This window comes from Zingiber officinale, chromosome 9A (genome assembly GCF_018446385.1).
Source record: "Zingiber officinale cultivar Zhangliang chromosome 9A, Zo_v1.1, whole genome shotgun sequence".
Taxonomy (NCBI): Eukaryota; Viridiplantae; Streptophyta; class Magnoliopsida; order Zingiberales; family Zingiberaceae; genus Zingiber; species Zingiber officinale.
The window spans coordinates 131795495-131820518 of NC_056002.1; the positions used below are offsets into that span (position 1 = coordinate 131795495).

A 25024-nucleotide genomic window follows, 5' to 3' on the forward strand; every position below is an offset into this window, starting at 1 on the left:
CCCTGCTCATCGAACGATCGTTCCGCTTTTCCTTCGCTCGAGCCCTGCCGCTGCCGCCGAAGCACGGCGAACTCCTTCTCCCTTCTATCGCGGCCTCTTCCACCTGCAGCAAGATCTACTTCCTCCTCTTATTGAGTCGTCGTACACGCGCTACCCTCCTGGGCGTGAGTCTCCTCTGCAGCACACGGCCGCGCGCCTCCGTCACTCGGTGGGGGCTCGTTCCAGTCACTGCGAATGAGGAGGGGGCTGCGCGGTTTGTCTTTGGCGAAGCGAATTTGTAGACCAAGGTTGCTGTAAGAAGGTACGGGGATAGTAGCGAGTATAATTCGTTTATCTGTTGATTCTGTAGATTTAAGTTTAATATATAATGCAAAGTGCGATTTTTTTAGAATGAAATATCAAATATGTATTGCCATGTATGTAAGCTATGCATTATGGATACACTAATTTGTTATGTTCTAATTGCCAGTAAAAAACTTGAATTTATGTTTAGATTTTTTTTTTTTAACTAAACCAAAATGTGAAATTTTGTGATTTTTAACTGTAAAGAAAACTCTGTGAATTAAACATCTTAGTGGTTTTGCAAAGGGAGATCGTGTCCGGGGGTATTTTTTAAGGAACTCTATGTTTTGTTTGGGAAGTGGATATTCATTTATCCATCAACATCATCAAGCCATGGTTTTTCCCAACTATTTGGGGTTGGCTATAAGAAGGCAGGGGGTCCTTGGCGTGGTACTCCGACAATCAAGTCAGAATCCTAGAAAGAAGAAGAACAATAGAATATTAAAAAGAAGGGTGGTAGATTCGTGTACCTGCGTCAGCAGAGAGGGACCCCTTTTATAATGCCTTTGTGATTTCCGTATTTAATGAGACATCACATCACTGCTAGACAATATGTCTAAATTTCTAATTGCCCCTTATCACCGTATCAAAGTGATCACATTGTATATGTGTGTAACGAGTATCTTGTATCTTCGTAGAGATACTGTCTCCCTGATTTATGACAAGTCCACGTGGGGTATTAATTGCGAAATGGGTCTATGGGCTAGGAGGCCTAATGGGTCGCTGGTTATCTATCCCATTAGTAGGGAGATGGGCCCTTGGACAAGGAGCCAATTTTCCCGTTAGGGTTAGGGGTGATTCAGCCATAAGAGTGAGGAAGCCGGGCTCCTTGGATGTTTGATCGATCGGGTTGTGACGGGGAGCAAAGCCCTGTAAGTAGCTGATCAGGGAGTGGGACGATGATGGTATATGAGTGGGGAATTAGGCCCTGGGGTGTCCGATTGGCATTAACCGATTGGAATGTGATGGGGAGCATTGCCTCATAAGTAGCTGAGCAGGGAATTGGACCTTGATTGGTATCTGAGTGGGGAGCAGGGCTCCTCCGATTAGCCGATTAGAGTGTGATGAGGAGTAGAGCCCCGTAAGTAGTTGAGCGAGGAAATGGGCCATAGGGTGTCCAATCGATATTAGCCGATCAGAGTGTGATGGGGAGCAGAGCCCTATAAGTAGTTGAGCAAGGAGCTGGGCCCTGATTGGTATTCGGGTGGGGAGCTGGGCCCTAGGGTCCGATCGGCATTTAGCTGATCGGCATGGGGAGTGTACCGGGCAAGTTACTCAGGCTGACCTACCTTGGACTTTGACTGCCACCTACCCCGGCCTGTTGACCTTCGGACCCCACCTGGGGGCTCTTCATCATCTGCCGTATTAATATTCTTGTTAAACTTTTTGATGCACCTTCACTGATTTTTCTTGTCTAGTGTTTTTAGCTGTGTCAGATCAAGCCAAAGGGCTGAAACCCAGGGATTAAGGGGATTGTTATTGAGTCTTTGCTTTGTCTTGTGTGAACTTTTTGAAGTTGGAGAGGATGGAAACCCCATGTTTTTTGCTGCTAAAGCAGAAGAAATATTCAAGTACAAACCGAATGAGAATTTCACATATATGTGTTCCTTTTTATCAATAAGTTTCTTCCTATGGATTCTTCAGGGCATTGCTGCTATGAAGTATAGTCAATTTGAGGAGGTTTTGATGCCATTGAAATTGTTGATTTTTGCAAAGGAGCAGCCATTATAAAGATGCTGTTTACTTGGGCAGTTTGAATAGTCACCTAGTGGTATGCCAAACTTCACTATGAAATTTTTTATGCTCAATGTCAAAACTATCTATTTTGTCCTTTTGGTTGGTTCCAACTTCTCAACTGGAATGGATATAACTCAACAACAGCCATCATGCAGATTGTGCGTAGCAGTAGCATAAACTTGTATAATTGGTCCATTCATATCTGAATGTAAACTACACGTAGGTCTCCTAGTGCACTTGATAAGGCTTGATAAGGTCATTGTTGGACTAATAGTAAAATCATCTGTTCTAAGTTCGATACGTCAAATAATTAGTGATATGCCATCTTGAAGAAAATGTGTACATCCATAGAAGGGATCCCACAATCCCTTTTGATTTCTTTCTCCTAAAATTTCTGCACTCTATTCTTGTAACCTCTCCAAAAAAATTTGTATGTCAATTTCCTTTGGAAGGGTTTTCTTTGATCCATACACTTATAAATTGTTTACCATTTTTCTTTTTGCAGGAATCAGCAACCACATAATTATGCACATTGAAATACAAGAAACAAAATTGTGAGCCGAACTTCATGATCACTAAGTGATGTGGACAAATGTATTCAGGATTGTACGTATTTAACTTGTGCTTCTTAGTTTTCTCTTTTATGTTAAATATTCACCTATGACTACTGTAGAATATCATTTTTTTTCATTTGGAACAATTATGTTGTTGGGCTACGGTGCTAATAATGATTATAAATTCTTTATTTTTTGATTCAACTACAACTTTTTTTGTACTTGAACCATGACTTGAGAAACCTATCCCAGAAGGCTAGGATTGCAAGGTGTTTTATGATTAAGTGTTTTAATTAGAAATTTACTTATTGCCTTGAAAAAAGACATTAGCTGTTGGTGCTCTCAGTCAAAACTGAAATACTAGTCTGTAATGTCCAGTAATAGACTAACTACCACTATTCGCTGATCCGACAAGTGGCCAGTAGGCCACTGCTCAATTTTGGGTGTTGCACCTGTAAACAGAGCCTGCTGTTCTACATTGCACATATTGCTATGATATTGCTGGAGGAAGGATAATAAGAAAAATACTAAAATACTTAGAAGTTTTGGGTTTCTGATAGTAGTTTTGCAGAGGTTCCACATGCTGGTTGGCAGACGGAACAAGATGTTTCTCTTGTGCTAAATAGTATGGAATAGAATTAAAATCCTAGCTTTGCACCAAACACAGAATGGAAACTCGTTGGGAGCTTTTGTAGATTGTTTTTTTTTGGAACATCATCTTGTAACTTCTGGATTAATAGGATACACCTTGAAGTAGTTAGTGTATTACGCCAATGTTGGACACAAGATTATTATTTCACCTGTTGTTGTTGTATCCTTGATGATTCTTTACTAGGAATGCATATAGTTGAGCATCATATATATCTTCTTGTTTTGCCACTGGATTGTGAGAATGAGTTATATGGCCCTTAAATAGATTTGGATGCTAATTTGATGGGTGGTATAAAAAGTGTCTGGTATTTTGTATCATAAAAAAAAATAGATCTTTAGATAGTATTATGATATGGTACACAATCCTTCCTAGGCTTTACTTAAGCTACTTTCACTCATGCCTTCCTATTATTTTGTTTTCTGCAGGGAGAACTTCAAGCTGTTTCATGGTTCCAGTTTTTACCATGTGAATTTGAACCAAGTTCTCTACCTGAGAAAAGGTGTTATAGTTAAATCATTATTTTACTGCTTAATAGTTGTATAGGAACTGATCCATATGTTTTCTTGCTGCATTTCATAACCTTTTTCAGGTTGAAAGCGGATCAGAAAGATGCTGCAAATCATTTGATACTGTCTGCACATTTACAACTACAAAATGAAGGATTTCTTAGCACATGGACTAACTCTTTTGTTGGTCCATGGGACCCATCTCAAGGGGCACACAACCCTGGTTGGTGTTGTGTTGTTTTTTAACCATATGTTTTGCACTTTTATCAATGTTTTTTCATGTTTTGCAAAAAAGTTTTGTTGTGAACAGATGAAAGAATCAAACTCTGGCTTTTCCTTCCTGGCCGTCATTCTTCAATATCTGAAAGTGCTCATGCTGCAGTTTCCAGATTGAGAGGTTTTCTTAACATTTCTTTTCCTCCTTAAGTATCTTTATTCCTTACTTTCTGTCAGAATAATCCATTATCTTGATCAGTCTATTAATTTTTTTTTGTCATACAATGCTTTTTTGCTCTGAAGTTGTTGGAAATGGACTTTGGTTGGCTCCTGGTGACTCAGAAGAGGTTGGAGTTGCACTTGTTCAGGCTTTAAGGAACTCTATAGAAAGGTTATTCGTCATTCTTGTTAGTTTTTTTTGGGAAGCATATTCATTTATCCATCAACATCATCAAGCCATGGTTTTTCCCAATTATTTGGGGTTGGCTATAAGAGTCTTCTTCCTCTATTGAGCTTTATGCATATCTATATCACTAGTAAGATTTACATTCATATCTATATGACCTGATGCTTATTTCATTCTATTTGATAGAGCATTTGGAGGCCTTTCTTATGGGAGATTTGGAGATGTTTTTACCAGATTGCATCCTTTGACATCAAATGTTAGGTCTGATGTCTGTGCTCTTTGGAAATTTAATACTCTGCTGATCTACCTCTGGATTCCTTTGCCACATATATATTTTTTATATTTTTATTATACTATGTGGAAATATCAGTTGCTATTTCTCACACTCTTAGTAAGCTTAACAAAGCTTCCACTACATAACTGTGCAAAGTGCCATTTTGTTGATTACTGTGCTGTTCTTGATGCTGAGCATGATTATTACAATGAACTACAATCTACTTGCCAGATTGTTCTTGGCCTAGGTAATACAGTATTATACTGTACAGAAGATCGTATGTAACAGGAAGTTTCAAATGCTCAAGGTTGCATGTGGAAGAATTAACTTGACTGAATTTTTTTGTGGATTCAAAACATGTAGCCTTACAAGTATTTTTTTTGAAGACAATTACTATTCAAAATGATGATCTGATTAATAGATAACTAATTTCACATTTCATTAATTTTTACAATGACTTTAGATTCATGTTGGATTCTATCACCACTACTTTGATTACAATGGCCGGAATTAGTGATGGGTTCCATTACCCTGGCTCAAAGAAAAAAGAAATGAGGGGACCCGTTTTGTTGTTGTCTTTTGGCAATGAATTTGAGATATGAAGTGGCCAGATCTATTAGTGACCCTTCAGCAACTCTTTCTGCAGTTGCAAACACACTGTGATTTTTTTTTCTGCTTATTGGTCCCATAAATGCTCATTAGTTGGTGAAAAAAAAATGGTGTCATATGCTGTATTGTATTTGCAGAGTGATGCTTGTATTTGTATATACCTGACTGCTGCAGTGTTTTTTTGAGTTTCTCGGGTTTGTCAGCTAAGTTATCATGTCTCATAAGATTTTGAGTGGGGTCTCTTGCTTGTCTGTAATAGATTTAAGATAATCAATTTAAGCAGTTCATTTAATCAAACAGCCCATTTTTTCAATCTGTCCCAATATGAAAATTATGCAAGATCACTCACCTATCTTTCCATAATAATAAAGAGAATAACAGAAATGGCGTTTATTATTCCATTTTGAGTTTTTGACAGAGGAACACCATCTGCCAGAATCAACTACATATTTTTTCTGCACTTTGTGATTCTCTATAATCCTTCAAAAGTTGAATACAATCAGATGGTCATATCGTATTTGCTCACATATTATTGCTTCTTTAGTAAAATACTACAGTTTTTGGAGTATTGAATTTGGTGCTGTTTTCTTGTGCTCCTGAATTTGTCTAGTTAGATTCTGCTATATCTATATATCCTTATCTTTCAGCTATGCTTCTGCATTAATACTCTAGTATTTCTATAGGAGGCCGCAGCCAACAATTGAATTCTCCTTCACTGCGACTGAAGAGGCAATCTACGTTCATGCTGTTGTATCTGCAAAGTTAGTTAGCCTCACAGGACTGTCATTTTACATTGTTATTTGATACTTAATTCTTATATAATTGACATTGATTTTTTAATTGTTTCTGTCATGGTATGAAGGCATATTCGAGGACTTTGCAATAGTGACATTGAAAAATTGCTATGGCATTGCTCTTCTCACTCAATCAAAGATGGGATACCAGGTGTGATTTTGATGTTTATCTTATGCATTATACCATCTTCGTTCATTTGACAATATGTTAATTTGATTTGCTTAGTTGAGTGATAATATTTTCTTAAAATAAACTGATGTATGTCATCATGGCATGTATTTCAGATTGTCTTTTCTCTATATATTTTTTCGTTGAATCAGCACATTGTTGACTTGCACTGGCTCATTTTTTTGTAAACCAGGCAGTTAGCATTTGTCTTTATATTCACCACTGGCAGACACAAGATTAGGAGAGGGTCAAATTTCATTAACATTTTTTTCAATGGTGGAAAGTACTAAAAATGATTAATATTTTTTTCAAAAAAAAAATGCTCACCACCCTCTCTTGTGTTCGCCCCTGGCTTCACCTGTTCACATTTTGCTAATTTAGAATTTGGATATTAGCTAGATAACTTCTATTCCTTGTAATCTTTACACATCTTCTATTTGCCAGTTTTCAACTAATCTTTTTTCTCTTCTTAAGTAGAAGAACGTCTTATTTGTGGACACACCAATCTAATATGGTTTTAATACACTTTGGTTCCTTTGTCAATGTTTATGAGCATTTTGACTTTCTATGGGCAGCTGTTGACAACTTCTAGATTGCCAATGCTAATTGCACATTCGGGTAACAATCCTATATTATCAACTTCTTAACTATTTCCAATCTAGAATAGTCCTCGATTACCAACTTTTTAACCATTCCAAATCTACAAATTATGTTCTTATGTTTTTCACTTGTGTTTGATTATACATTTTCCCTGGCAATTATTAGTGCCTTCCAGTAAAATGACTGAAATGATTGGAATAACAAGGAGCTTCAATCACAATTTTGTTTGGGCTGTAACAATTGGAATCAAACTGCAGTTGGCAAAGTTTCAGTCGAAACTGCAAAACGCAAAAGCCACTTCAAGCTTAAAAGCAAGGAGCCAATTATTGTGATACTTTTCTATTCCAACTCTGCTTATTGGCTAAAAGTGACAAGTGACTGGGTATTTTACCACTTTACCTTGGCTATTTGTGTGTGCTGATTAAAGTGCTTCTGATTCAATCTAAGAGCAGTGCTTGTTTGGTTAGCATTATTGCCATTTGACTTCCATGAGAAGCAAAATCTAAAAATTTGACCTGACTGGATTCAGGACATTATCCCAACTTTTACTTTATCTTTTACTTGTGTTTTCTTGTCCTTTGCCTCTTATTTTGACCACAAATCTCAAATACTGGATTCAGTCAACATGACAGGTATAGATAGCTTATAATAGGCAAATAGTTGGATGACCAGTGAGAGATAAGGACCTATTGTTTTTCTTCTGGAAGCTCAAGTATTTATTGGCAAATAGGATTAAAAACCTTTTCTGACCCTAGATCTATGGTCTAATATTGATGGAGGGATCCTTGTCATGAAATGTAACAATAAGTTGGCTGTTCCAGAAGTTTCATCTTGCTTTCATTCTTCATCCATTTATTTTTGTAAATCACAGATCATGACCAATTATAGTTGCACTAGTATTTATTTGAATGGCTCTTGGGGTGAGCGAGTCACCTTTTGCCACACTAGTATTTATTTGAATGATTTTTGTCAATCTGCCAATCTGATACTATTATGCTAGCCTGAACTTGGTAATCATGACAGTTATTGTTTCCCCTACTGGAATGCGTGGTAGTCTCACAGGATGCTGTCCTAGTGATCTGGTAAAGCAAGTATATGGCAGGTACTTCATCCTTAAGTTCTATCTTGTCTTTATTGAAAGGTTAAAATAATTTGAGAAGTCCTAAAGACTTTCTTCTACTGTGTAGTTTGCTATTCTCTATTTTGGGCAGTTTGCTTTCTCCATCATCCTCCCATTCTGCTAAAGGCTTTTTTTTAACCATATGCTAAGCTAACAAAATCCCATGTTTTGAAGAATGCTATAAATTTAATTGGTTTCCTAATGGGTTATAATGAACAGTGAACATACTTAGATTTTAATTCAATTGGTTTCCTAATTTCTATATACTTATATTTGTTGATTAATAATGTACGTGGAATAGGATTATATAATTAAACTCATTGGAAGTTTGCAACTAAGGGGATCATATGCTTGATCTTGCCATGTTTTGATGTTTGCAACTGTTGGACTGCCATGCTGTGCATACTTGGGAAACAAAACTCGAGCATGGATTCCATGTCATTGGCCACCAAATCTCTAGTTTATTTTTTTGTTGGCTATCCCTTCTACAGGTTGATACTGTGCAAGTATTATTCAAAATTCTTTAATTTGATTGAATTTGGATCAAGTTGAAATTTTATATCTCAAGTTAAATGTGTGAACTAATGAAAACTTAAAAACCAGCTAGCCAAATTGCGACAATGATCTGATTTAAAGGCTAATGGATTATTTGATCCAAAACCTTATATGAAATATATGCTATCTCAGAAGTCATAGTACACAACTTGCATGAAAATTTGCCATTGATAGAGGTAGATTCAAAGATGTCCAATTAGGCTCAAATAAGCAAAGGTTTCAGCATTACTTGTGGTGCATATCATATTAGGTCATTTTTTTAAAAAAAAATCTTAGTAGGATAGCTATTATAAAAATTAGATGACATAGTAGGTGCTGCTGGATGAGTCATTAAAATGGGGTTCTTTTTAAATGGTTGGAATTATGACAAAGATGAAATATTTTAAAAATGAATTCAAATCAAAAGTGACTGACTACCTAGACCTAAAATGGCTTGTCTTAGAGGTTCATATTGGCCACTAATTAATCATCGTGATAAATCATGTATACCGTTGGAGGTTGAAGTTGATGGCTATAATCATGGGATCTGTTGGAAAACAAAACACAATTAAAATATGCCTTTAAAAGCTGTATGTTCTTTCTTATTTCTTGAATAACTTGGGTGCATTTGATTTTGTAGTATTTCTTGTATGTCTTCTAGACTTTTAGTGAATATAATGGAAGTTAGTTATATGCTTTTGTGCTTTTATGGGTAGAAAAGATGGCAATTGACAATAGCCTTCGTGTAGAAAGGGGCATACATAGCATAACCATGTTATGATTCAATTAAGCCACTGTTATCATAGTCATAAAGTTAGGATTAGCTTTTTTTTACTTTTGTTTTCAGAGTTCGCTAATCTCCTTCAACATTGTCAGCAAGCTAAAGTCATCAAATGGCATTCCAATTGGGTCTCATATGGCTCCATCTTCTAGCAATCAACTCAGAGGGCAAAAATTTTACGTTGAAGTTACCCTTGGCTGCCGTTCTTCGTCTAGTGACAATATTATGGGAGCTAACAATCAAAATAGCAATACTTGCAATATTCATGAAGAAGATTCACATCTTATTGAGGCCTGTAGAACCCAACAGAAGAATGGACTTGTGGATCAACTTCCAGCCCTTGAAAGGACATTCATATATCCAGCAGAAGCTGTGTTGATTCCTCTAATGCACAGGGCCTTTGCCCGATCCTCTAATAAGAGGTACTAACTACTAACACATTTTTTTGGGGGATCATAAACTTGCTTTCAGTCAGTCCCATTATCTTCTTCTGTTTGCAGCCTGTGGTTAAGGCATTGGGTGGGAACATCATTATCTGAGATGTGGCACTTATGGAATTTTTCTGATTCGTCTCAACTTGAACTCTGGTTAGTTTTTTCTTCTTTTGCTACCTTTTCAACTTGTTGAATGCATAGGTGCACTGCATTTCAGTGTTCTAGTTAATGTTTTTACTATGAAAATATACAGCATGACATAAATGGTGCCATGTTTTTGTAATTTTTTTTTCCAACTATGCAGATTTGTTATATCTCTTCTTTTTATCCTATTTATTTAACATGCATTTATTTGTCAAATGAATTGTTAAAACTAATGAATTGTCGTATGGAATTGTTAAACTGCTTATTTAACATGCATTTCTCCTTTTCAACTAGTGATTTATCTGCAAAATCAGAAACTTTTTTGTTTGAACTTGTCTCTTAGGTTTTCTGCCTTCAATTATTATTGTGGATACATTATTTTTAACTTTCATATGTGCTTATTTAAATTCTATGTTTCAGTTTTGTTTATTGAATTTGATACTAAGATTCACACCATTTGATTGAAGGGCTTCCAAGAAAAATAGGATTACATCAAAAATCAACTCTAAGTCCCTATCTTTTTACACTAATTATGGACGAACTCACTAAACACATTCAAGACAGTACCTGTTGTATGTTGTTTGTAGATGATATTATTTTGGTTGATGAGACACGTGAAAGAGTATATGTTAAAGTAGAATTTTGGCGGGAGACACTAGAAGTGAAGGTTTTTAGGTTTACTAGAGTAAAGACAAAATATATGGAATTTAAGTTTAGCTATATTAGATATAATGAGATAATTATTAAGATATGAAATGACAAGTTATCTAAAATTGACAGCAGTATTGAAAATCATTTTTACAAAATGATGGAGGGATTGAGAGATGTCTTACATAGAATACAAGCAGGATGGTTAAAATAGAGGAGAGCGTCGGGTATTTTATGTGATCGTAAAATACCTCTAAAATATAAAGGAAAGTTCTATAAAATGGTGGTTAGGCCTGCTATATTATATGACCTTGAATGTTGAGTTATAACTAGAGCAGATGAGAGTTGCATAGATAAGGATATTAAGGTGGATGTGTGGACATATGAGGATGAGGCAAATAAAAATGAGAGTATTAGAGAGAAAGTCAAAGTTGCATCAGAGAAAATTCGGAGAGACATGTTTAAGATGGTACGGACATGTATTTAGATGATCAATAAATGTTCCAGTTAGACGATGTGAAACTATGATAAATACACACATCAAACGGGGAAGAGATAAACCAAAAAAGACTTGATTAGCAACAATAAAACAAAATAAAATTTATTTAAGTATAGATGATGATATAGTAAGGGATAGAGTCCAATGACATAAAATGATCCATATAGCCGACTTCATTTTGTAGGATAAAGCTTGGTGGTTGTTGTTGTTGTATTCACACTATTTGACCATTCCTTTGGGACAGTGGATTCCGTTATGGAGATCGATTGTTGTTTTTATTGGTTAAACCATAATCAGCTCTGATGTGTCTTTCTTTACTTGTTAGACTTATGTGGTGTATTTGTCTAGATATATACAGCTTTTCAAAATGTTAATTGAGAACTTGCCTTGTCCCATGTTTAGCAATGCTATGATTATAGAAAAGGTAATATAATGGCATTGCCATTTAGTGATTGTCAAAAGTACAATAGCTGATACAAAATTACCAGCAGCGAACACTATTGTGATTTTGTTGTGAAATTTCATGAATCTTGAATCACCTTTATTGAAAAGGGGCTACCATTTGTAATTTGTGGTGATATCATGATTCCAGAAAAATATTTTGTAATCTGTTTTTTTTTTAATTGATTAAAAGTTTTGTGGAGCAGTAATGTGGATCTAGGTTTGGAATTGGATGCAGTCTTCTGCAGTTCAGCCTTACAGTCTAATGTTTTCAATATAATTTAAATTATAGTTTGGAAAATCAACAAGTGGTAGGGTCGAGTTCTTAATGCAGATCAGCTTTCTTTTTTCTAGTATTTATTAGAGATATATCTTCTGTGGAAATGAGCTATAACTAGATTCTGTATCAACTAGTTTCAGATTAATCGTGGAGGAACTAGTAGAATGGAAGCCTCAGTTTTGCTTGTTCTATATTTATGAAATTAATTTTGAAACAACTTCATATATTGCTACTTCACGTATTTTCTTATGTGCTTTTCTGCTTGTTCTAACTTGGTACACTTTTACTTAGCCTGGCGATTGGAAATGCATCTAATGCTGAACCTTTCAGTGGGCTGGGAGTAGAATTTAGTCATTTGGCGCAACAAAAACAGTATAACAGTAGTAGTAATAGCATAACTAGTAGCATAAGCAGCATAAGTAGAACATCAAGTGAAAGTGGGCATGCTATGGCTGTTGGAGATGGTGATCTTGAAGCTGATGCTGACTCTGTCACATGTAGACAATCTGGCTTGTCGACCAATGATCAAATTGAGAATGATGGTCACAGAAAGGTATTCTTAACTCATCATAATTTTTACTTATAGTATATAACCTGCAATATATTTGTTAAAATTCATTTAGATGACTTTTGGTGATACTTGGATATCACTACTCCTTTTACTTTCTTATCTAGATACCTGTTCACACATGGATGACTTATCATTGTCTCTGTCATCATTTGCATGCCCGTCATAACTATCAACTTTCTGCTGGTTTAATGAATTTATTATAATTGTTATGTTCGAAGTATCTTCTACCGATTTATGTGATTTTTAACTAGTTAAGCTATATGAACCTGGTTCTATCAATGCATATTACACAATTAAGTCTTGTTTTGTTCAAACATTTTCACATAAATACCACTTCCAGTCCAATTGTCAAAGTTGGCATTTTAGGAATGGTGAAGGAAGATTGTATACATTCAACTCAAGGTTTAAGATACTGTTTGGACCAGTTCTTGTACTACGACCATTGATCTCAGATCGATGATCTAGCTCTAACTTGTTTCAAGTCTTTTTGTATTTTTCTTTAGTAATATCTGAAGGCACATGAATGTATATCACCTCACATGCTATTTTCATGCCGATGTGACATGTTATGAGGAAGAGAAATTTCAACCTTGAATTTATTTGTGTATTACCAATGTTTTGTACCCCCATTTGATAATGTTCAAAGATCAAGCATTGTCCAACCAAAGTAACTTTTCATGCTTTCTTGTTTTCTTCTAAATTGTATTATTTATTTGAGTTTTCTTTATTTGTTCTTGATGATGCCAATATGTTCTTAGGCCTCTAAGCGTCCCCGCACTATTGTCTCTGAAACCTCAGTTCAAACTGGCACACTATTAAGTGGAACAATCCAGGATCCATTTGCATCAGATTATAGCATTGCTGAAGTAGACAACTCGGCTGCTGCTGGATTACATGTTGGATCACAGTGGGATTGGGATGATGATGATAGAGGCATTGGCATGGATATCCAGGCTCTCCTATCCGAATTTGGTGCTTTTGATGACTTTTTTGAGGATGATATTTTGGCTTTTGGTGAGGTATGGTTTAATGGCCATTTCCTTCATTATCCTTTGTCCTGTTATGTGCTTGATTTAATTTAAATCAATATATCTAGTTCTGATATTAGCTGCTAGTACAATGATGTGAGCTTTGTCAAGTGGGCTTTCTCTGTTGCTGATGCATTTGTCCTCTTATCCTCCATTGCTGTTTTCTGCAACATTTGCTTGGATGACTCTGAGTTGTTTTTCTTGTGTTTCTTACAGTATGTATTGAAGGAATATCACTATCCATCAAGGTCAGTAAGCACAAAATATGCAGACCAAAGTAGATGTAAGACGACATCAAAAATTAAGAGGGTTTAGATCGTAAAAAGATTTTATTCCTATAAAAAAGGATGACAGTAGTAAAAAGCATTAGATACAAAACTTTCATTCTTCACCATCAACATTTCGACTCTTTTTTCCTGTCTCTAAGTAGATGTTCTATTTTAGATGCTTTATTTGTTAAATTTTCATTTTTTTTATAGGTTTAAATTTTCATCTTTTGGTATCTAGATGGTTGTCTGATTTTTCAACTTCTATCTATTCTTGGGGTGGAAGTTATTTTTTTTACTCTATTTCTTGCCACATCTTCACTTCTCTCAATGTAAAATGAAGATTTAATCTCCTAAAATTTCTTCTTTAAAGTAGTAGTTAAATTTATTTTTATTATTATTTTTTGCAACACTTATACCAATCACCGTTAGTATCAAGGATAGGATAGTTTTTGACACCTATCACTCCTGACTGCGATCTCCTCGGTATCAAATGACGCCCACTCTATGGGCTCCTAATCATAGACTTGTACAAGATGCTTGCCAGCATTGCCGACTTCCACAATGCCAACTTAAGTTTGCACTGATGCTTGGATACTGAAACCTAACTCCGTTGCGACCTTAGTTGCATCATTTGAACTGCCCACATTACGTGGCTCACAGTCGCCATTGACCTCAGCACTTGCCCTCTCCTTCTGACCTTGACCTTGTCCCTTGAATTCATCTTGCCTTTTTCTGACTACCCTCCTGAATTTGAGCTGAAGCTTATTGGGCCAAATAAATTCCATGGAAGGTGCTTGAAGGAAGGGTGTCCTCTGCCTAGGTAAATAGAGGATAGAAGCCAAAACCCTTCTTTATGCACATTTCTTGACTAGGCATGCTTCTTTTATTGGAAATATTTATTGTAATATTTTCAATTCTGTCACCCTGGCGGCCCCCCACGACCCTCCCACATCCTTGGAAGGGAGTAAATCAGGAAATCGAAGCTAGCCATCACATGGGAGGGTAATTCCTCGGTCTTTGTCAGTATTCAACCCTTGCTCAATTCTGCAAACCTACCATGTGATAACTAACTCGGCTATGTCTTTGGGGCAATTGTTGGCCTATTACTCTAACATATGAGCCATGCTTAATTGGCACGATTTGCATTCAGTCTCTGTTTTATGTAAATCAAAATTCATATTTCTATGCAAGGGGAAGTCTTGCCCTTTGTTTTGATTATTTTCTTGTTAACTTTGGGAACTTTTGATACCATATAATTTTCTTCAACTTTTAGCCACCAGGTACGGCAGAGTCACAGGCCCTTGTATTTCCAGCTGCTGACTTTGGAGACATAACTGGTAGTCCTTGTAATGGAGTTTCAGAAGTACCTGAACAAAATCTTGGTCATCCTAGTATTCCAACTTTAGAAGGTTTGAACCATCAGATGGAGACCCCTGCAGAGGACATGATTTCCACAAAAGCAGAAGCTCTAAAGGATATTGGACCGCCACCACTTGCAAGTTCAGTACAGACCAATGATAAATTTGACTATCTGATGAAAGCAGAAGCTGTAATGACATTTGCTCCTGAATATGCTCCAGTGGAGACCCCTGCTATTGAGCTAGCCACATCTATTTTCAAAAATCCATATTTACCTAGATCAAAAATTCTTGAGAGTTCCAGCTCTAGTTCTAGTTCTTATATATATAATGCGATACCTCCCATTTACATGGACTCTTCTGAAGAGAAGTCTGAGAAAGCAACAAATCTCCCATTAGGCGAATTGGGACATGATGTTATTTCTTCAGCCAAATCTTCTAAGTTATATATACATGTAGCCTCTGGAACAGAAAATAAAAGTAAAAGACCAGTTAATAATGATGTGACATCAAGCAATGGAGAAGGGTTGTCTCCTATATCAGGCGTGAAACCAACAACTGCTGTCATATCACTCCAAAAGAAAAATGACATGGAAACTGGTGGTTTCTTGTTTCCTGGGAAGACAGTGTTTGCGACAAATATTGAGTGTGTGATCTACCAAACTTTCATGTGCAAGTTAAGACATACATTGTTGTCTCTTAAGAACAGAATTCCCCTGGGCTTGAGACATTCCTTGTCAGATCTAGTCCAAGGTGACACTAATGTTAAATCAGATATAGTAAAGCATGAGCTGAGGAAAAAGGATAACATAACCGTGAGATTAGCTGGTGATCTTGATGGTGGGGTGCAAGATGGACCATTTACTACACAAGTAGGGGTTTGGCGCTCTGTTGGAGCGCCTAAAATTGCAAAACCTTCACGTGTCTCTGAGAGCTTGCCTTTGTTGCCGCTTAATACATTGGGTGATGAAGGCATAAATTTCCATGTGCAAAAGCAACCTCTTCAGGATCTGCTTGATTCCATAACCTTTTTAGTTCAGCAAGCTGTGTCCCTTGTAGATTTCTCACTTGATACTAATGATGGTTATGGCTCCTATTACTGGCTCGGGATACAAGAACAACGGAGGCGTAATTTTTCTTGTGGACCATCCATGATTCATGCTGGATGTGGTGGACTTCTTTCAACATGCCATTCTTTGGATATTGCTGGTTTAGACTTAATTGATCCGCTTTCTGCTGATGTAAGATTCCAGATAAACTCCACAGCATTTTTTTTGTCTGCATTGCTACTAATAATTCTTCTGTTCTGTATGCATGCATTGATGATCTAGTTGCCTTTCTTACTAACATTCATGTCTTTGTGTTTTTGAACAACTGAACTGATATTGACAAGCTGTCAGCCAATCAAATTAGAATGGCATGGCAGCCTCTTTCTTCAAAACACCCATTATGAATAATACAACCCCAGTTAAATTGAGTCAATCCAGGTATTTGACTCAGGTCAGATTAGTCCAATTTGTCCACCCACACGATCACACATAAGTGGGTGTCATGATATTAAGATGGATATCTTTTTAACAAGCTGAGCTTTTGAAATAAGTGATTTGTCCACCCACACGATCTCATATGAACAAATTCTCTAGAAGCTTTTGATCCTCTACTTAATTGTTTTAGATTAAAGCCCTGTAGGCATTCACTATGTCATTAATTGGGTATTACAGATTAAGTAGTTAATCTGCTCCCTTAATACATAGAGCGAGTAGTCATTCAGAAAGTTGAGCTTTAATATACTTATGCTCTTTCTACAGATTCCAGCATCCTCTGTTATGAGTTTGTTGCAGTCGGATATAAAGGCAGCTTTGAAATCTGCTTTTGGAAGTTTGGATGGTCCATTATCTGTAATTGATTGGTGCAGAGGTCGTTACCATTATAGTGATTCAGGAACTCCAGGGGATGGAAATGAACCTAAAGATTCTTCTGGTGCATTTTCTTTAGTTGGAGAGCCAATAAGCCCTCCCCAATCAACTACTACATCTTCCACAAGAGGTAAGCTTCATCATCTCACTTATGCACAGTGTTGTCTTTAACACTTACTTGAAATTTGTGAAAATAGAGAGAGCAAGAAATGATGAGTCATCACAACGGCGATTGAATCAAGAATCATACAACCCAGAGTCTGATCAACAGAAGATTTTTTCTCGTATAAAGCCAACAGCCTTGGTGCTCCCACTGCCAAATATACTTGTGGGGTATGCTTTTGACTAGCTTCGATGCATATGGCAAATTTATTTTATCTCAAGCAAATCTATGAGTCCATACTGGGAAACTTATTGTTTATCGCAGGTACCAGGATGATTGGCTTAAGACATCGGTAAACTCTCTCCGTTTATGGGAGAAGGCTCCTTTAGAACCTTACGCTTCACCAAAGCCGGTGAGTCAGTAGCAGTTATTGTAGATGTTATAGATTGCTATATGCTTCAAGTTTTTGAAATGTTGAGGGATGATTGAATTTGCAGGTTACTTACTATGCAATATGTCCTGATACAGACCTCCTAACTTTTGCAGCTGTTGATTTTTTCCATCAGCTAGGCAGTGGTACGTTTTTTTACTCATTTTTTTTAAGCTCAGACTGAATCCTTTAACAATTGCAATTTCTGTTATAATTTCATAAAAAAAAACCAGGTAATCGTGGTTGAATAGACAATTCATCCATGGATCAACTATGGGTTTGAGTAATTCAATTATTATCAACCCGTGTTTGTTGCAACTATTTCAGCTGCATGGATCTTATCCTAAATTATTCATTGAACTCAATGTGAGACTATATTTCTTGTTATATCCACTTTGAGCACTTCAAATTGTTAGTTTGAATATTGTGTTCCCACATAACTATGTGAACCTAATTGTCTTACTAGTTGAAATGTTTTTCTTGTCCATTGAGCATAGGTCACTACCAATGATATAAATTTCTGAATATGGTCTTTCAATGGATTTCATTTATCCACTTGTCAATTTTTAGAGTCATTAAATTTGTGACATTATGAGTGATTTTGCTGCCTGAGAAAGAGTTTATGCTAAATCTAGAAAGATGTTTAATGGAAATGCTGTCCAAGAAAAAGTCGATTGGTCATAGATTCAGTTACTTGGTCATAACAATCAGATATGAAGCAGAGAGGTCCAGATGTGTTTTCAAGGAGAATATGGAAGCATATGACATGCCTATGAACTTAGTCTTGTTTGAAATAAGTTGTATAGTCTCATATCCTTATCTGTTAGTGTATAGTCGTATATCCTCTGTCATTGGGAACTCTGTGCTGCAACGACCCTTCTCCTCCTCCTCCCTCTCTGCAAGTGTTGAGCATGCCATACACTTCTTCTGAATAACAGTACTTTTTTCAAGCTGCTTAGTGGGACTCGATGTGTGTGACAAGTTGAACATAGAAGATATACATGATCTGTTTTGTTAAAGTTGTTGCAGACCTGAGCTTAATTTTTCTGGTAAATGAATTTCATTAGGAAGAATCTTTAACAATTATATTGTCCATTAACAAATGGTCTACTTTAAATTAGTCACATTATTATGATCTGGCAATAATATTGCATGACTCGTGAAATTTCATGCTGGTATCCCTTTTTGGATGAAAAAGGATCAAATAAACAAAAGATAAATGTGCATGTGATTATGCCAAAGTATTTGAAAAACGCATATCAGGATTGCTACGTTAAATAAATTAAATTGGTGCATTCGTCATCCTAAAGTCGTGTTAGGTCAATTATTTAGGTTGGCTAAATGAATATCATCCCTTCATTAAACCAAATATAATTGATATATCGCTAAGTAATCATGATTGCCAAAACTGTCTCATCTGAAGATAGTCATGTTTAGTCATCATCAGGTTTCGTATACAAGCAAGAAGCTTTGGATAACTTGAGTGAAGCTAAAGTAAGGAAAGAAAGAAATTAATCAAAATATAGCTCTTAATGATTTGTGTCTGAAAAGAGGTTCTCAGCCATATGAAGTTTTATTGCTCTATGTGATATATTGAAGATTGGTAGTGCTGATTATAACCAAGCATTGAAAAGTCTTAGCCTAGTTTAAGTTTGACGTGTATATAGATCTCAAAGGTTTTATTAGGACAGGACCTTTATTTATGATTTAACCGTTTAACGGTTTGTGTAACTGATACATTTCTCATTCTTGTTTTTCTTCAACAGTTTATGAGATGTGCAAATTAGGATCACATTCACCTCAGTTCTCTGGGGGACAAATAGAGTCATCTCCTGGAACCCGTTTGTCTTCTGGGCTTGTCATTGTTGATTGTCCACAAGAAGTGAAGATCCCTAGCAATCAGATAAATTCTATCAGCTCAATTTATGATTACTTCTTATCTCTTTCAAAAAGTTGGAAGCCAAAGAATTTTATCAATTCCCTTACAAAGGTTATCAAGGAGCTAAAATTTTCTTCAAATACATTAGCAAATCAAAAAGAATGCAGCACATCTTGTACTGTGAGTATTTATTATTTATTTTTTATTCCTTTTTGGTGCTTAAACGTATTTGATGATTTCTATAGATCAAATTATCTGATATTCTATTCTTCTATTGCTTTTTTTTGGTGAGAATGAAACTTACATGATCAGGTCAAGATTCAATCTTGATCAATGGATTATGTAGCTTCCACTTCCTATAATAGGATCCCAACAATCTTGATCAATGCCACATTATTATACTATCTTTGCCCTGGGACAATGGTGCAGCGGTTAGATACTCCAGCGGGGCATCTAAGATTTGAATCCTAGCTACTGCTCATTGTAATACATTTTCCTCCAATAGGATGACAAACCTAAGATTGCTGGCCGCTCCGGATAGGACAACCATGAGCACTTCCTAATTTATCCTGGTGGTTGGTGGAAAACTTTTGTGGGGTCTGGCTAGTCACCTCCAGGAATAGTCTGTTCGAAGAGTTGGATACTTGGATCATTAAAAAAATATTATTATACTATCTTTGCCTCATGGACACGGTGTGATGGTGAGAGGCAAGGATGATTCCCATGCAACGATGGTTTAAATCTTACGCTGGGCATTTCCTGCAGAGTTTGAACCACTGGTGACATTGGGGTGCCATGTCAGGACCCACTTGCGCTTCTCGGATTTACCTGATAGCCGGTCTGTGGGGTCGGACCATCCACCTCCAACACTAGTTGGACTGAAGACCCAGGAACCTGGATAAACTAAAAAATTAAAAATAAATTATTATACTATCTTGTAAAGCCAAGTAGAAAGTGTATCATGTGAATACCATCTTGGCTTTCATGTCTCAATTACATTTATTTTCCCCGTACCTTTTTGTTTAAAGCATTATAAGTGGCAATCTAAGATTTGTGCTTCATGTTCTTGTAAAGCCTAGTAATAATATATCATGTAAAAACATTAGAATGGTATTATATGGAAAATAACTCTTCTTGTATAGGTGAGTCAACATTGTGTCTTGTAAAAGCATTGGAATTGTATAATATGATAAATTGCCAACCCTACCATCTTGGTTAATCTCAGTTACATGGATTCCCCTTGTCACTATATTTTAGTCAAAAGTCGTATAAGTTATAATGTAAATTTGGTGATATTGTGTTTCTTTTTGTAAACCTCTTCTCACTATCATCGGTAAAAATACTTTGGACAATATTCAAGATATTATAATATTTGCCCTCGGGGCATGGTGTGACGGTAAAAGGTAGGACGAGCTCCCATGCAACGATCGAATCTCTTGCAGGATATTGTGTTTCTTTTTGTAAACCTTTTCTCACTATCATCGGTAAAAATACTTTGGACAATATTCAAGATATTATAATATTTGCCCTTGGGGCATGGTGTGATGGTGAAAGGTAGGACAAGTTCCCATGCAACGATCGAATCTCTCGCAAGATATATTATACGCCCGCGGTGTTCGAACTATTCGTGATGCTGGGTCGTCCGCCAGAACCCATATGCGCTTCCCGGATTTACCTTGGTGGTTGGTGAGCAAAGACATGGTGAATCTAACTGTTGACCATGTTTCCCATCCAAAATTACATATGCATAGTGAAAAATGGTTTCATGCATCTTTTTCTCATTCCTGTACCTTCCATGAAATGTGAAACGCAACTAGAAGTTATCATGCGATTGTGTTTCATGCGATTTCTGGCTTGGATACATGCAGCTGAAATAACAATTAGGATTCATCTCTAAAAAATCATCAATGGTTACTTGCATGTATCAATGGTTACATCAGGTTAACTTGGCTAACTTCATAGTTTTGGAAGAGAAATGTGTTTCAATGTTGTAGTTTTTAATGTTAAGTGAAATAAACTTTGAACTAATTGCAATGTATTTTTCTTTGGTTATTCATGCTATCTCATTTTAGCTGGTGTTAGTGTATTGGAATGGAACTTTTAGATTACATGAGATGATGACACTTTGATCATCTCTGTGATGTTCGTAGGTGGTGTATGTTGTATGTCCTTTCCCTGATCCTATGGCAATTCTCCAAACTTTGGTTGAGTGCTCTGCTGCTCTTGGATCAGTTGCTTTTTTACCAGATAAGGATAGGCGATCCTTATTATATTCTCAAGTTGTCAAGGCCTTGAACTCCACTGCAGCTGTTGATGAAGCATCAGCTTCGAATGTCCTAATGCTCTCAGGATTTACTGTCCCCAAGCTTGTTTTGCAAATTATTACTGTTGAAACATTACTAAAAATTTATCGGCCAACTAGTGAACTTGCCATTCTGAAGGACATAGCTTTTACTGTATACAACAAGGCTCGAAGGATTCCTCGGTATACTTCAAGTGTTGACATGTTTCAAACATCTTTCTCGGGAAGGTCTTCACTAATGCATGTGACTTCCATAGCTGGACTTTCAAAGGATTGCCTTGCTCCACGCATGTCAGGATCATCACTTTCAAGAGACGGTGAAATTGACAATGCATTGAGGCCTGGCTCATGGGATAATTCATGGCAAACATCAAGGATTGGAGGATTAAATTTTGAACAAAATAGATCTTTAGATATGTGTGGCGTAGATGATGCTAGGTACATGTTTGAACCACTTTTCATATTGTCGGAACCTGGCTCTGCGGAGCACGGAGCAATCCCTACTACTTTTGGCAGTCCAGCTTCAGAGCCTTCAAGTCTGAAAACTGCTGATGATGCTGGTGGAATTTACTCTCAAAGTTCAACTTCAGTTTCCGGTTCCGACACTGGAACAACTTCTGTGGTTGATGGATCAGAACATGACAATAAATCACCAAGTCTTCATTGTTGTTATGGGTGGACGGAGGATTGGCGCTGGTTGGTCTGCATTTGGACAGATGCCAGAGGAGAGTTTCTTGATAGTTGCATCTTTCCTTTTGGTGGCATCAGCAGCCGTCAGGACACAAAGGTTCTCCAAAGCATTTTTGTTCAAATTCTGCAACAAGGCTGTCAAATATTATCATCCTGTTCTGATGCTGTTCTTGCTCGACCAAGGGACATAGTAATCACACGTTTTGGATGCTTCTTTGAGCTTGAATGTCAAGGTATTCGAATATTTACAACTTAGGCTTCTTTATTAACTCAGAAATATTTGCAACTTGTTTCTTTCATGTACAGAGTGGCAGAATGCTATTTTTTCCTTTGGTGGAAATGACATCAAGAAATGGCCACTGCAACTTCGACGGGCCACACCTGATATAGTTTCATCAAGCAACAATTCATCTTCGCTACAGCAGCATGATTTGGTCATGATTCAAGAAAGGAATTTACCTACATCACCTAGCCCTTCTCTGTACAGCCCTCATTCTAAATCCAGCTTTAACAAGAGCGGTATGGGACAACCTAATTCCAAAAAACAGCTCTTGATAGGACAAACCGGGCCGGATAGCTCAAGGAGTACACTGCAGCTGATACAGAGCATCAGCTTAGTCGGAGTTTCTATTGACCACACGTTGCATCTGATTCTTCAGTCAGATGTTCCTTCATCAGGTAGGTAAACTTGTACCGGAAAGAAGCACATTATCATAGCATGGTCCATCTTACTGCATTGGTAGAATTGTTTTTTTATTGAACCTACTTTCATGAATCTGCAAAAATGATTCCTTGTCTGGAAAGTTTCAAACTGATACTGCTAATATTCTTAATGCGTCCATATGACCTAGATCCTTGCAAATCCATTAGTTTCATCCTTATCTTTCTTTTTTCTTTGGCTTTCATACTCGGTCCTAATCTACATATCGAGTATCCTATTCGAGTCACTTTTAGTTGTAGAGACGTTTCACAATGGTTTCATGGAACATCTTCTAAAGATCATGATTCAGGTTGTTGATTAGTCTATAACAAGCATATCTGTGCTTGTAGTCAAACTCAATACCTGCTGGCTGCTGCGATAAATAAAACTTAAAATCATTTTTAGAAAAAATGCTGTAAATATTTATATCGATCAACACTCATTTCCCTAATTTTTCATAAAACTGATTGTGATGCATTAATGGTTTATGCAGGTGCACCACAAAGCGGCAGCTCCAGTGCCCACAGTTACTTGGAAGGATTTAGCCCGGTGAAGTCTCTTGGATCAATGCAGGCATCGTATCTTCTTATTCCGTCGCCTAACATGCGCTGTCTCCCTCCACTCCCCATGCATCTTCCGACCTGCCTTACTTCCGAGTCTCCGCCTCTTGCTCACCTTCTGCACAGCAAAGGATCTGCGATCCCCTTGGCAGTGGGTTACGTGGTGTCCAAAGCAATTCCTTCAATGAGGCAAGATTCGGGAGAGCAGACGAGAGAAGACTGGCCCTCTATTCTTTCAGTCAGCCTTGTCGATCACTACGGAAGCAACACTAACCACATGCAGGAGAGGATGACCCGAGGAGGTAGCAACACTAGTGCGTTAAAGCAAGTTAGGGCCTCAACTCCGGAAGCAGCAGGCAACAAAGACTACGAACTTGAGACGCATATGGTTTTGGAGTCGGTAGCAGCCGAGCTTCACTCCCTTTCCTGGATGACAGTTAGCCCCGTCTACCTGGAACGGCGTACAGCATTGCCTATTCACTGCGACACGCTTCTCAGACTCAGAAGGCTCCTACATTACGCCGATAAAGAACTCAGTAAGCTGCCAGAAAATACTCCGCAGGTCTAGCCAGCATTTGTCGCCCCGTTCATGATGTATCACCATTGGGTGTTAAAATAGAGAAGACTTCATGTATAGTGTGTTCCTAGTCACCCAGATGCAATCACTTTGCGTGATACATCGATGTTTCTATCATTTATTCGGCTAATCTTCTCATCATCGACAAACTTAATTTAATCCTTAGGTGTTTACTCGAGCAGGAAGCCTGGAGGGAAGAGGTTCAACCTGCTGTGTTTTCTTCAGGCATCTCTTTAGTTTTGCAGTTTTAGGTTACGAGTGGATGCCATGTTGTGTATCAGACCTGTTGATCTAATTTCACATGTGATTTATAAAATATTAATAATGATAATTCAGTGAAAATTCACTCAAACATACTGTTTTAGTATTTTGCTTTCATTTTTTTTTAAAAAAATATTAAAATTGGCAATTTACCAAATGTCATATCAGGGCTTATTTATTTTTCATTTTACTCTTCTTGTCAATCATCATAGTTTTGCATAGGATATGATGCTGGATTTCAAAGAATAATATCACTCCACAAAAACTACCACATCTTTTGTCTTTCGAGCTCTAATTTTAGCTCGACCAAGCTCTTACTGACAATTCTAAGTCCCTTCTTGAACCTTTGACAATCTGTAAGGCCCTTCAAACTATTAATCCTCTCGCTTAGGTCCTTAGAGATTATCGACACTCTTCAATCATGCTCATCGTTATTATAACCTATTTGCCTTATTCATGAGCATAAATTTTGATGGAGAAATCACTCACTAAATTCTCTTTCTTGTATTTTTTTAGTTCTTTTGTTTTTTCCCTTTTTATTAAAAAAAATGCAGTGCTTCTAGAGTGTTTTATTTCAATTATTATTATTATTTAGGATAGTACTAAATAATCAAAATCTAACTGTCAAAATAAAATTTTT

The 25024-nt window shown here is 36.9% G+C and overlaps 1 protein-coding gene across 2 annotated transcripts; it reads left to right on the top strand.

Moving 5' to 3' along the window:
- On the top strand, positions 1 to 24465 carry LOC122019651 (mediator of RNA polymerase II transcription subunit 13-like). 2 transcript variants are annotated; one of them, XM_042577103.1, is made up of 24 exons: positions 1 to 301; positions 1987 to 2113; positions 2585 to 2685; positions 3711 to 3784; positions 3875 to 4014; positions 4102 to 4188; positions 4311 to 4398; positions 4600 to 4674; positions 5980 to 6057; positions 6159 to 6241; positions 7883 to 7961; positions 9390 to 9716; positions 9795 to 9881; positions 12032 to 12293; positions 13070 to 13330; positions 14882 to 16207; positions 16775 to 17012; positions 17080 to 17215; positions 17310 to 17397; positions 17483 to 17561; positions 19182 to 19474; positions 21445 to 22519; positions 22593 to 22964; positions 23480 to 24465. In XM_042577103.1, the coding sequence occupies exons 3-24, from the start codon at positions 2662 to 2664 to the stop codon at positions 24112 to 24114; spliced, it is 5907 nt and encodes a 1968-aa protein (XP_042433037.1). In that variant the 5' UTR covers positions 1 to 301; positions 1987 to 2113; positions 2585 to 2661; the 3' UTR covers positions 24115 to 24465. The 2 variants fall into 2 exon arrangements, with proteins under 2 accessions (XP_042433037.1, XP_042433038.1); XM_042577104.1 differs by lacking the exon at positions 1987 to 2113.
- Positions 24466 to 25024: the final 559 nt, after the last annotated feature.

Coding starts and splice junctions, on each gene's coding strand:
- LOC122019651 (XM_042577103.1), top strand. CDS start 2,662: ATGTGGACAAATGTATTCAGGATT. Junction 4,399..4,599: donor TTAAGGAACTCTATAGAAAG/GTTATTCGTCAT, acceptor TCTATTTGATAG/AGCATTTGGAGGCCTTTCTT. Junction 17,013..17,079: donor TACTACATCTTCCACAAGAG/GTAAGCTTCATC, acceptor TTGTGAAAATAG/AGAGAGCAAGAAATGATGAG.